General features: G+C 39.9%; 1 protein-coding gene across 1 annotated transcript in view; it reads left to right on the forward strand.

Annotated features, from left to right (window-relative positions):
* The window catches only part of DDAH1 (dimethylarginine dimethylaminohydrolase 1), a 145,391-nt gene that overhangs the window by 100,101 nt on the left and 31,695 nt on the right, over positions 1-13,595 (forward strand). The window contains exons 2-4 of the mRNA XM_036444598.2: positions 3,661-3,760; positions 8,748-8,821; positions 9,738-9,857. Of these exons, the coding sequence (XP_036300491.1) occupies positions 3,661-3,760; positions 8,748-8,821; positions 9,738-9,857 (294 nt within the window). The remainder of the gene's footprint in view (positions 1-3,660; positions 3,761-8,747; positions 8,822-9,737; positions 9,858-13,595) is intronic.

Here is a 13,595-nt window from a genome sequence, read left to right on the forward strand (position 1 = left end):
ACCAATAACACTACATTTTTCACATTAGTGCTCCAGGTAAAAAAAAGGGAGGGGGGGATGGGAAGGAAAATATAATTACCTCAAAACTACGTAGTACCAGCTCTTGCAAGAAAGATGTGTGAGTTGGGTGAATGGAAGTGGCAGAGGTCATCTGAACCCCTGCTGCTGCCAGTAGCGGAATCTGTAGCACAGGGTGGGAGGAGAAGATTTAGGGCAAAAGAACTGCGGTAAAAAGTACCGTATTTTTCGGACCATAAGACGCACCAGTTTTTAGAGAAGGGAAATGAAAAAAAGATTCTGAAACAAATAGTGTCCTAAAATATTTTATGTGCATTAAAACCCAACATCACAGTCATAAACACATGTAATCAACCCTGTAAAGTAAACAGCAACATTTAGAACCATTTTAGAGCCGGGCAAGCACACAGAGACCACACAGAGCCGGGCAAGTAAAAAAACTTTTTTTTTAAAGTATATGTGTAGGCTATATTTGGACCATAAGATGCAGGGACTTTTCCCCCCCACTTCTAGGGGGAAAAAAGTGCGTCTTATGGTCCGAAAAATACGGGTATATGTTTACAGTATAAAGTAAAGAGATCAAACAAACATGCAGAGTGAAAAGGGAAGGAACAAATGTAAGTCTTCAGAATAGAGGATGCAAATTATATGGATAATATTTTAATTAATGAAGTCGTTTCTCTAATTTACCCTTTTTATTTCTAATTTCATGGGCTAAACTGATCCATTCATCCCAGCCTTTGGAATTAATACTGTTTGTTCTCACAGTGCCCCCCACCCTGAGTAATGCTAAATTCTACTCTGTAAGGCATCTCTGTTGAAAGGTGGGTGTGTTGTTTGGCCTTCATTTATTTTTTTCTTGAAAGTTAAGTAAGTCAACATTAACTATGGCAATGTATCCACAGAATAGGCAGTTTCTTAAATGCTCAGTGTTTGGATCTTTTCCTGCAAAAAATCCCACTTCCATAGTTATATTTAGTGTTTATTTTTATATCCTTACCCAAGGATATGTTTATTGGTTTGAGAGAGAGAGGAAGGGGAGAGAGAGAGAGAAACATCTATTGGCTGCCTCTAGTACTTGCCCTAACTGGAATCAAACCTGAAACCTAGGTATGTTTTCCTGACCGAGAACTGAACCTGCAACATTTTGGTACACAGGACGACGCTCCAGCAAACTGAGCCACCCAGCCAGGGCATCTTTAGTGTTTTAATTGCCAGAGAAGCTGGCATGCTATGGGTCCATGTGTCAGGGCAATTCTGGACCTTGTTTGCAGCTGAGTTTGTCTGCTTCATGGAACCCCTGTGCCAAGGATATGAAGCTCTCCATGGACAGCTTGTGGTTGAGCCTCTCCTGTTTCTTCTCCAGAAATCTCCCGGGGGTTAGCATTGCTGATATGATGCCATGTGGTCCTGCCACTTTCAAAACTGTCTATCTGATGTTTAAAACAAAAACAAAAAATTTGTCCATACCCTTAGCTCTGAAAGTAATATAGTATTATCAGTGTTTGTGGTCTATACCTACCTTGATGACTTTGTTTATATAGATATCACTGAATATTTTTAAAAAGGGGAGTGGGAGTAATGCCCTTGTACAAAAGCCAGTTGTTGTTTTTCATATTTTTGTTATTGATTTCAGAGAGGAAGGGAGAGGGAGATAGAGAGAGAAACATCAGTGATGAGAGAGAATCATTGATTGGTTGCCTCCTGCACACCCCTACTAGGGATGGAGCCCGCAACCCAGCATGTGCCCTTGACCAGATCAAGCCTGGAATCCTTCCATCCATAGGCCCACACTCTATCCACTGAGCCAAACCAGCTAGGGCCAAAAGCCAGTTTTTTAATGTCAGTGCAGCTGATTTAACTTTTAAAAAACACAAGCATGTTATCCTCTAAATTTTTAATTTGAAAGACGTAGGGTTTTTAAAGAAATACATTATTTCTGAAGCTGGTATATGTTAGCTGTCCTACTTCTGTTCTCTTTAAACACTTAAGAGTTGAATAAAGTTCCTAAATTGAGATATTACATGTACACTTTTCACACCAAAATGTGTTACTGCTGAATTCTGAGTAACCTTTGAAATGTTCTTATAGGAGAAGCAGTAGCATTCATAATAGAAACAAAAGGTAACAGAAGCTCTGTTCACATCACCTCTCTAAGCTGAAAGAATTTTCCATAGACACAGGGGCAGATGCCAGAAGGAAACCGTTGTGTGTTATCCTGGGTTCACTGCTGCCCAACAAGTCATGGTAAATGTTGGTTTTGCTTCTTTTTTTATGCTACAGCAATGATTTCCACTTCCGGTTACACAGAAAAACCTATTCGGCTGAGAAAAGAGGTCACATTGCTTCCACGGAAATAATTTTTATTGTTCTGAGTCACTCTGGTTTGTGGAATTTTTACATGAGTTCCAGGACAAGGATGAGATGATATATTTATTTTATTTTGTACCCCTTTTCACCTTTTTTAACTGCATGAATGCCAGGCTTGTTATAAGAGTATTTCCATATTTTCATTACTGTAGAGCAAGCACGTAAAACTCGCAGCCCCCGGGCCACATGCCTCATTTACTTGGCCCGCGTTAGCCTTTGAGTTTGACATGCTTGCTCTAGAGGTTACTCTGCTGTTTATGTCTCCTAACTCTCCATTCACAATTCACTATGTGAACTGGCATGTATTTTAGCAGCATTACCTGCTTTTCCCAATGTCATGTGATCTCTTGTTTTTCCCTTAGCTACTCATGTCTTCTCCATGTATGTCGTCACTAGGTTAAAGGTTATACAGACCTTTCAGAAGTATTTAAATTGTTATGTTGTGCCATTAGAAGGATGTGCATTGCATTGCGATCTTCAGGGGGCATCGGTTATGCCTTAAATTGTTTTCTTGTGTTAAAGTGAACCTCAAGAAAAGCACTCCCTCATTTAGCCCAGAATATATCTGTGCTTGAGACTTCAGCCTGGGATTACAGAAAGTCCCTGAAACGCATTGTCACATATGCTTTGGTTCGATTGCAATCATTGTATTTGTTAATCACCCCTAGGGACCCAGTTTAAATTTAAATAACTGTTCAGATTTACAAAGAAGCCTTAGATGTTCTGACATTTTTAGAAAATATTTGAATAGAAAACAATGACTTCTCTGTGCCGAGATATTAAGGTACTGGTTATTGTCTTTGATAGTTCTTCCACATATCACCCCATGTGTGTGCAATTCTTACTTAACATTTAAAACTAAATCTTGTACTTTCTGGGAAGGATAGGAGGACTGGCTTTTCTGCCTCCCACCTTTGTTGACTCATATGACCAAACTGGTCTCTATTCCAACAGTGTCCTTTGTAGTCATTCTTCCAACAGTGTCCTAACTAGTTAACCTTCCAACAGAAGAAGGGACTATAATATTGACTTAAGCTTGAGCTAGAAGAGGACGAAATTGATGATTTCTAGAAGATAATTTCTTATTTTGAAAATGACCATGGCTGGTCCAAACTATTATATATAGTCATATATTTACAAAGGGGTGTGCGTGTATGTGTGTGTGTGTGCGTGTGGTTGCACATGGGAGCATGATTCAGTGTTCAGACGTTTTAGATAATTGATTTTTCTTTTAGAAAATGTTAAGATACTAATCTGTATCCTTTTCAACAGGTTGACATGATGAAAGAAGCATTAGAAAAACTTCAGCTCAACATAGTAGAAATGAAAGATGAAAATGCAACCTTAGATGGTGGAGATGTCTTATTCACAGGTATAATTGTATTTACTTTTTCCTATCTAAAAATATTTCTAATATAGGGCTCATAGTCACTTATTTAACTATAGTTTTTTAATTACCAAAGTAAAAAATGCTAAATGCAAGAAATTTGGAAAATACAGAAAAGCAACAAAGAGAAAAAAAAAGAACTTTCATTCAAAGATAAACATTTCAATATTTGGATGTATGTCTTTTTAGCACTTTTGTATGCATGCATTTGCACATTTTTAACAAGAATGTTATCAGTATTACTTATTTTGTTAGTTTTGACTACTATGTTCTACAACGTGAGTTTATGGGTTGCATGGTTTTTTATTGTGTGGCAATACATATCTGGTTTGTATTTTTTAAATTCTTAATTCAAGATGTGTCATTTGCAAATAATTTTCTTCCCAGTGAGCAAGACAAATTTAAATAATTACCAATGCAAATTGACTTGGCTTAATGCCAAATGAGTAATAGCAGAGCTTAACAAAATATAAACATCTCATGTTATGATTGATCTAACTGGAACCAGACCTTACAGTAGGTTGAATGTAGTTACTAAAGAAAGCATGATTTTAACATTTAACTTTTCCAACTCCTTATGATCATAATGGTTCTGTAAAGTCCTGTGCAGAACTCTGAATACCCAGATCCATTCGAGTTGTACTGAGAAGCATGACATCAATAATGATTTTCAATTTGTAGTGAGAGTTTATTATTTACCCTCTATATGTCAAGGAATGAATACTTGTGTCACAGATGTCGCCCTCACAGCAGAGGCTGATCCAGGGATATAGGATCCTATATAGAGGCCCACTGAAAGCATGTAGCTTCTTAAAAATCTAAGATGTTCACTGATGTGAATCATATCAAAATGCATGTACCTAGACAAAATAAAACCATCCTCATTTCAATATAAAAATATCTTGTGTTACTTGTGTTTTGATAGAATTAATGTTCCTAGGGAAGGAGGAGGATTTCTCCCATGACATTCAAGTAGCTTCTTGCTGGGTATCACATACGTATGGGTGGAACCACTGAGTTGCCGAGCTCCAGGAGGCGTCACTCTTGTCAGGCTTGTAAACAACATCCCTGGGGTTGTGTGCTACACAGCTGTGCTTCCACTGTCACGGCCAGTGGCCCGCCCCTGGGGTTTGGTGTGCATACTCATTGAGCCTTAAGAACACAAAATAAGGAGTCAACAAGGCCAGCCCTGTATTCTCAGCTCTGCAGGGGCCATGCAGATTCTGAATCTGCCTCGTAAGTTCCCCTTAGAATATTCTGCATGTCTCCCCTTGATGGCACTTCCATTCCTCTTGGCAGCCCAGAACAACAGCCTGTTTCTCTTAGACAATAGCCTTTCGTGAAAAGATAAATGTGTAAGTCATACTTCCTTACAGTAAGACTTTTTTTTTTAACCAAAACATAGCCATGTAATAAATAACTTGTAAGCAGATACTGATAATATTTGAAGTATGCTTTAAAACAAGCTGTGTTCACTGCCATGGAGTTATCTTAGCAGTGAAGCTAAACAGATTTCCTAAACCTTCATCAGTATTAGCCACAACGTATGGCAGAAGCCTCTTTTGGTCAAGACCATTGGTCAAAGGTTTTCCACAGCGTCTCGAGCCTGATATTTTTGCCCCAATTTCTAGTACTAAGCATGGAGGCTTGCCTTTGACACTGTCTGCAAACTTGCTTTTTGTAATATTCAACTCTTAATATCTTAAAAGTTATTTTATTCAAAACTGAGATTGTGTTGGGATATTAAAATCTTTATCTGGTTGGCACCCCATTCATACTGAAATCTGGTCCTGCCTTCTATTTCCTACTTCCCTTAAAAAAAAAAATAATAATAATTTTTTGGTAAAATATGTAGCACATAAAATTTGCCATTTTTACCTTTTTCTGTTATTATCAATTCTCACTCAAGGATATTTTCAGAGAGTGGAAAGGAGAGAGGGAAGAAGGTAGAGAGGAAGAGAAGGAGGGAGAAAGGGAAGAAGAGAGAGGGGAGGGAGGGAGGAAAAGAGGAAGGGAGGGAGGGAGGAGGAGATAAGGATAGAGATAGGGATGGGGGGGAGAGAGAGAGAGAGAGAGAGAGAGAGAGAGAGAGAGAGAGAGAGAGAGAGAGAGAGAGAGAGAGAGAGAGAGAGAGAGAGAGAGAGAGAGAGAGAGAGAGAGAGAGAGAGAGAGATATCACTTGAGAGAAACACATTGATTGGTTGCCTCCCAGGGCTGGGCTTCAAACCTACAACCCAGGTACTACATATGTGCCTTTGACTAGGAATTGAACCTGAGACCTTTTGGTGTGCAGGTCAATTCTCTAATCACTGAACCATACTGGCTACAGCCATTTTAACCATCTTTAAGTGTACAATTCAAGCACTACTTGCCTTTGAGTTACACCTCAATTTATCTATGTTGTTTTAGTTTTGCTTGTCTTATAGCTTTGCAAGATTAGGGTCATAGTCTGTGTAGACTTGTGTGATTTTCTGCTTCTGAGTTAATTTGATATGGGAGCTATAGTTCATCCTCAGAGCTGTGTGGCATTTTGTGGTAAGAATAGATCATGATATATTTAATCATTTTACTGCTGTGGTACATTTTATTGTTTTCCAGTTTTTTTCTATTTCTTCAGTGCTACTATGTACATGTTTGTGTTTGTCCCCTGGGGACATACATAAGAGTTTTTCTAAAGTAAAAAGCTATAAATGGAATTTTAGATGAAAAACTTTTTTCTTTTGCTTCAGTGAGATGATTATATAATTTTTCTTCTTTAATTTATTGATGTGGTTAATTATATTAATTGACTTTCTGGTAGTTCACCAATCTTGCATTCCTGAGATGAAAACCAATTTGGTCATGATATATTCTATTTTTTCTACAGGTTAGTTTGTTGGTATTTTGAGACTTTTGTTTCTGTAGCCTGTAATTTTTCTTTCTGATTTTTTATGTCTGGCTTTGGTAAAAGAGTTCCGTTAACCTCATAACATGTACTAGGGAACATTTCCTATGTTTCTATTCTGTAGTCAGTACTATTTGAATTGTGTATTCCTTGAGCTGTGGTAGCACTTACCTACAAACAGGACTTGAGGCTGATTCTTTCTTGTGGGGAGCTTTTAAACTTACATAGTTTCTTTAATGATTGTATCATTATTGAGGTTTTCCTGAGTACGTTTTGGTGAGTTCCATTTTTCTAAGATTTTATCTTTTCTCTAAGTTTTCAAATGTTGGGTATAAATTTATTTGTATCTTCACCCTAGCTGGTTTGGCTCAGTGGATAGAGTGTTGGCCTGGAGACCGAAGGTCCCAGGTTTGATTCATGGGCACATATCTCAGTTGCAGGCTCCTCCCTGGCCCAGGCCCTGTCAGGGCTGATGCTGGAGGCAACCAATTGATGTGTTTCTCTCATATTGATATTTCTCTCTGTCTTTCCCTGTCTCTTCCACTCTCCCTAAAAACCAATGAAAAATATCCTTGGGTGAGAATTAACAAAAAATAATAAAAATCAAAGTTATTCATATCTTCCAAATATCTGTTTTAAGCTTCACAACGATAGCCATGTCTCCTTTTCATTCATAACATTAATTGTGCCTTCTATTTTTTTCTTGCCAATGATCTGTCCATTTTAAAAATCTTTTCAAAGATCCGACTTTTGGCCTTGTTGAACCCTCTCTCTTGTATATTTCCTTTCTCCTTCCTATTCCTACCTTTATTTCTTTCCTTCAGATTTCTTTCTTTTCATCCTGTTCTTTTTGTCTTACACTTAAAGTTGGAATTCAGTCTCTTGAATTTTCATTCTTTGCTTATCATAGTATAAACATTTAAAAGCTATGTAACTTACCCTCTAAGTGCTGCCTTAGCTGAATCTTTCATCATTTGAGGTTAATATTTTTGTTATCATTACTTTTAAATGTTTTTTGTTTGTTTTTTTTCATTAGGATTTATCCTTTGAACCACTAGTGGATAATAATGTGTTGTTGTTTTTTTAAAAAAACAAACAACATATCAGTTGTTATTGCTGAGACAAAGGTTTGAACATGTAACCTATCTTTCTTTTATAAATTCTATTTCAATAAGACCAAATACTTGTATGCAAAACGATTTTCTTTTTACAGTTCTATACAGTAAATGTAGGTCCCTAATAAAATAATGGGTCTGTGCAATGATCATCAGAGGATATTAAACCCTTTATGTAAAAGCTTGATGAGAAGCTTCCTAATGGAGCAATGGGGCTGAGGCCACCTGAACACACTGCTCATTTTAGTAACACCAAAAATGTGAGAGTCAGTCATGGTCCCCAACTGCCCTCCCATACCGACCTGATCTTGCCCCCAATTGCTGTCCTGATCTTTCCCCCAACTGCCTCTGCCTGCCTGATTGCCCCTAACTGCCTTCCCATACTGATGTAATCTCCCCCCAACAACCTTCCACTGCTGGCTAATTTGTTTCTGATTGGTCAGTTTCTAAGCCAGCCGGTGTCAAAAGCTCCACCTCCTAGGTAGCCATTGACTCCTCACAGTTCACCCAGATTTGGTTCTGATTGGTCAGTTTCTATGTCGGTCAACGTCAAAAGCTTTGCCTCCTAGGCAGCCATTGGCTCCTCACAGTTCACCCAGATTTGATTCGGAATGGTCGGTTTCTATGACAGTCAGTGTCTCTGGGCCTGATCAGAGAGGTGGGGCTGGTGAGCAGCCCCTGCGGAGGGAGGCCGAGAGAGAAACAAGTACGGCTGCTGACAAAGCCCAGAGAGAAAAAGAGAGGTAACACTGACCAACAGCTGCCACAGAAGCTGCAGATGAGACCTTGCCTCTCTTTGGGCCTCTCTGATCTGAAGCCCCTTTGGTAGTCAGTGCTGGGTCTAACTTTCAGTCAGTCAAGCCTTCGGTTGTTTTGAACATTATGGACCCTGGGTTTTTATATATTAGGATTAAGGAATAGTGTGCTATCACTGGGGCCACCCATTCACTGTGTTTCATGTCATTTATTATAGGCAGAGAATTTTTTGTGGGTCTTTCCAAAAGAACAAATCAACGAGGTGCTGAAATCTTGGCTGATACATTTAAGGTAGGTGAAAGACCATTTATGTCTGGCACAGAGTAATTAATAAATATTCAGACCCACTGAACCCAGAGGTCATGAATAATGGTATCTATATGTCCCCAGCTTTGCAAACTAATTCCTAGTATTTATATGTTTGTTGGAAGTTTTAGAAGCTACCAAGTTCAGATTTCTCAATAAATAGGCTTTATTGAGCTACCACAGAAGCAACAAAGTTATCATGAACATCTGTGCTCTCCCAGTATGCAAGGTGTCCCAAAAAAATGTATGCATACTTTCTGATAGCTCCATTTCAAAAAGGAAATGTATTTTAATAAACATTGCCTTATAATTTTTCAAAGTATGTGTATACATTTTTGGGGGGCCACCCTATATGTATAACGAGACAACCACTAAGTGCTCATGGCACAATCGATGACTTTTTTAAAAAAATCTGGAGCCCAATGGACTCTAACCTGCAATGTGGATTTTTCGGGTTGGAATGAAGGATTGCCTGTACTTGGCTGCTGGAAATTGTGCTAGGTGTTGCACACATATTCTCAAGTTCCCTTCACTCTGTTGACCACTATCAGGTTGGCTCTCCTGACTGCTTAGGAAGGGATAGAACCCTCATGAAGCTCTGTTCCCCCTGAGGACATAATGTTCTACTTTATATGGGATAAGGAGACACATCCTTTCAGAGTAGCCACACTGTGGATCAACAAGCAAAGCTGTTGATACAGTCACACATCTGGAAGAAAGCTGTGCCCTTTCTTCTTAGAAGCAGCCTTCCTTTAACTGGCAATACCAAAGCCTGGGGGCCCTAGCGTTCCTCCCAGGCCCCTGGCAGCCTCCAGAGGAGCCAGCGTGATTCAGGCAGGTGTAAGTGGGTTTCAGAATGATTCTGCAAGGCCAAACTGCTCTGCTTCTATTATGTGCATAGGACTATGCAGTCTCCACAGTCCCAGTGGCCGATTCTTTGCATTTGAAGAGTTCCTGCAGCATGGCTGGGCCTAACCTAATCGCAATTGGATCCAGTGAAACTGCACAGAAGGCCCTCAAGGTAAATACAAAACGAGGCACCTTCTAGGGAATGCCTGCCACTGTGGCTTTTCTGATTCTGTCTGCAGGGTGGCAGGGAGAGAACAGGCTGGTGCTTGAGCTTTCTCTGACATACACGGTCGTGACTTTCTCATCTATCAGGAACACCCAGGTGATGAACCATTCTTACTCACACACCAGGTTTCCTAGAAAGGCCATGATTCAGAGGAATGAACATCAAACTCACCACAATTATTTCCTCTGGGGAAAAGGAGAGAGCCAGCAGTGGAGTTCCTTGTAATGTTTCTCTCCGAAGTTTAGTAGTTGGTGCACAAGGGGTTGTGATAATTAGTCTTATCTTTCTCTGTATCTGCACTGTTTCATGACAATCTTTTAGCAAGCCATGATTCAGAAGGATCCAAAAATCTGGACTTCCTCATATGCATTTGGAATACCTAACTTTTAGGACAGGAACTTTCTCATTTCACAGATGAGAATAGGAAAGCCCAGGAAAAAAAATATGACTTGCCCAGGTCATGCAGCTTGGTCATGAGTGGAAGCTATGGATAATGAAGAGACTTTCCATATTAGATTGCTGTACAGTTCAAAGACACTTTTCTTCTCTTACAAACCTGTGAGTTGATCGGAGCTCTGTATAAGGGTGAAAACCATTGTGCTCCTTTGTGCTTAGCCCATAATGGGCCCTTAATAAATATCTGGTGAATGGAGAGTGAATGAATAAAGGGATGAATGAAAAACATAGTATTAGGTCCATTTTGCACAGGAGAACTAGATCATGTGACTCACCCCAACTAAATGGCAGGTTAGGACTACCACCCCTTCCACTCAGGTGGTCCTGCTCAACAACAGACATGACCCACTGAAGGACCAAAGACAGAAACTCCTCTCAGGCAAAGAGAGGAAATTTATGTGCCCCAAGGTGCACAATTTCTTTCTTTTTTTTTGCCCTTTCGGTTCTTTACACTTTTACCTCAGTGCTCAACTTGGTACAGTCTGTGTGGGAAGCAATCATTACCTCCCAGTTGCTGAATTTCCCCTCTGTGTTATCTGCAATTTTTTTAGCCACCTCACCTGGCCTTTCTGTCTTCCTTTCCTCAAACTGTATCTTTCATTGTATTTCTAGAACTTTGAACAATTGTTGCTGAACCATCTGACTCAGAATTTGAATGTGGTGGCTTTTCCTTTGCTTGTGTTCTGCTTTATCTGGAAGGCTTTGTCACTTTAAGCATATAAAAAATGTGGGCCCAGCCAGTATGGCTCAGTGGTTGAGTGTCAACTTATGAACCAGGAGGTCAGGCTTCAATGCCGAGTCAGTACACATGCCTGGATTGAGGGCTCAGTCCCCAGTGTGGGGCATGCAGTAGGCAGCTGATCAATGGTTCTTTCTCATCATTGATACTTATATTTCTCTCCCTTCTTCTCCCTTCCTCTCTGAAATCAATTTAAAACCAAATATTAGGGAGATTATTTTTCTCCTTAAGGACATCTTTCCATGGTATCTTTCCATGCCAGCATGTCTAAAATTGATTAGAAGGGAAGGAGAATGCTTATACTGTGCCTTTGTGTGAATTAATAGAAAGAACCTCCTTTGGTAGACAAATTAGAAAAAGTAGTCCCATCTACCATTCTGGGTAGATTTGATCCCTAACTCAATAGGTTTCTAGCTCAATAGGTCCCTAACTCAGATACTCTGTAAAAACTAACAGATAAAAAATGTCGGGATAATATAATATGGTTAACCAGCATTGTATAAAAGAGCCCTAACTGTTATTCAGAGGAGAGAAGGGAGCTCGTTGAGGGCTAGATATTCACAGGGAGCTTCCTGGAGAAAAATGGGGCTAGCTGTGGGTCTTAGAGGGTTGTCAGGGTGGGATTCAGTGAGAGAATGTTGCAGGTGGGGCCATGGTGTAAACAAAGACTGAGCACAGTACATCCATGAGCAGTATGCGAACTAGCCCACCTAATGAGCAGTCTTCTGTGGGCTCCTGGAGATCCAGCTGGGGGAGGTGAAGTCTGCAGAGGTAGGGACTGAAAGTGTGGAAGAGGATGTGTTTATCTCCATGATGCTGGAGTCTGGGTACCCACAGGCTCAGGAAAGTAGGGTCTGTATTGCTTCAGAGATGTTGGACCATCATTTCTTTTGAAAAAAAAAAAAAATTAGAGGGGAAGACCCTGTAGTCAGAAAAGAGGACTATTGATGACCTGGGGGGGAGGGGGAAATCCAAGCCTTTCGCATTCTCTTTCCTGTAGAGTTCATTCGAGTTTGTATTAACAATGATGTTTGCTCTATACTTGAAACCTTCTGTGTCAGAAGCTATAAATAATCCTCACTGACTACAAAGGCATTCTTTGGAGATCATATTTCCTATCAGCCAATGTGCTTTCTAAACCATGGGCCTGTGGAGTTGGCCAATGCCACCTGCCATGTCCTAGCATCACAAAAGGTCCTCTTACCTTGTAATGAAAGCAGGAGGACAAACTGAGCTGAGGACTGATGAGATCTGTGTGAGGGAATGTTCTCAGGTCAGAACTAGGTAGATTAGTAAAATGCAGATTCAGTGAACTGAACTGCTTATTTGAGAACAGTTTGGGCTCCTGTGTCAGAACAATCAATTAAATTGACAGTGGGGTAAATCCTACTACTAATTTATATATATATATGGAGAGAGAGAGAGAGAGAGAGAGAGAGAGAGAGAGAGAGAGATAACAACTAATGTAGATAGGCAAGAAGACAAATGGATAGGGATAAATACATCATTTGCAAGTAATAAAAGCATAGTGGTTTTACTTTTTCCATTTCACATGTGAAAATACTGAAATCCAATGAAATAAAGCATTTTGAACAGGATCTTATGGTTTCAGAATAAAATTTCCTGGACCCCAATTCTCCTCTCACCAATTGCGCGCTGCACACAACACCCATTCTTTTTCTATTTCAAAACCTTTCCTATTATTTTCCCATGGATCTGTTCTAGCTGAGCTTCCCATTTCTCCCCCTGCCTGCCCCGAAATGATGCTTCCCATCCCTTTTTCTTTTTCTTTCTTTGCTTGTAACTAGGATCTGCCCTGTTTCAGGAAAGGTGTGAGTTTGGTCCCAGGTGCCTGTTTTTCCCTTGCAAATCTTGATGTCTCAGTCTTGCCTGTGTAGAGAAGCCCCTTGGGCATGTCTTTGAAGGCATTTAAACAGAGGTGAACTGTGTCTCCCCACACCGCACACTGAAAGCTTGATTACTTCCCAAATCTGTCACTGTTTGCAGAGCTCTAGCTTCCTCCAGAGTAAAAACCACGTCTTACATATTTATGCCAAGCTGAGAGCCCAAGGGTTTCTTCTTGCATTCAGAATACTTGGTGATGGCTTGCAATCTATTCTTGGTTATTCTTGGTGTTAGGTAGCTAGTCATCATACCTGTCTAAGGTTGTAGTAGATTTCATAGTGTGTGCATTGGATATTTCAATGAAATCATCTATTTTAGAAGACTTTAGGAACTCTCTGCTAAAAATCCTAGAACACATTTAATACAGGGTACATTTAATACACATTTAACACAGAGTGCACTTAATACAGGGAAGGGAGAAAGAAGGACAATTATACTGCATTTTACTGTTGATCTGGCCAGGGTACTGAAGGTTAGGTTGATTGAACAAATTCCTAAAGATATTTGACATGCCCTAGATGGTTTGGCTCCATGGATAGAACTTTGGCCTGTAGACTGAGGTGTCAAGAGTTTGATTCTGATCA

This window comes from Pipistrellus kuhlii, unplaced genomic scaffold (assembly GCF_014108245.1).
Source record: "Pipistrellus kuhlii isolate mPipKuh1 unplaced genomic scaffold, mPipKuh1.p scaffold_m20_p_2, whole genome shotgun sequence".
NCBI classification, from domain to species: Eukaryota; Metazoa; Chordata; class Mammalia; order Chiroptera; family Vespertilionidae; genus Pipistrellus; species Pipistrellus kuhlii.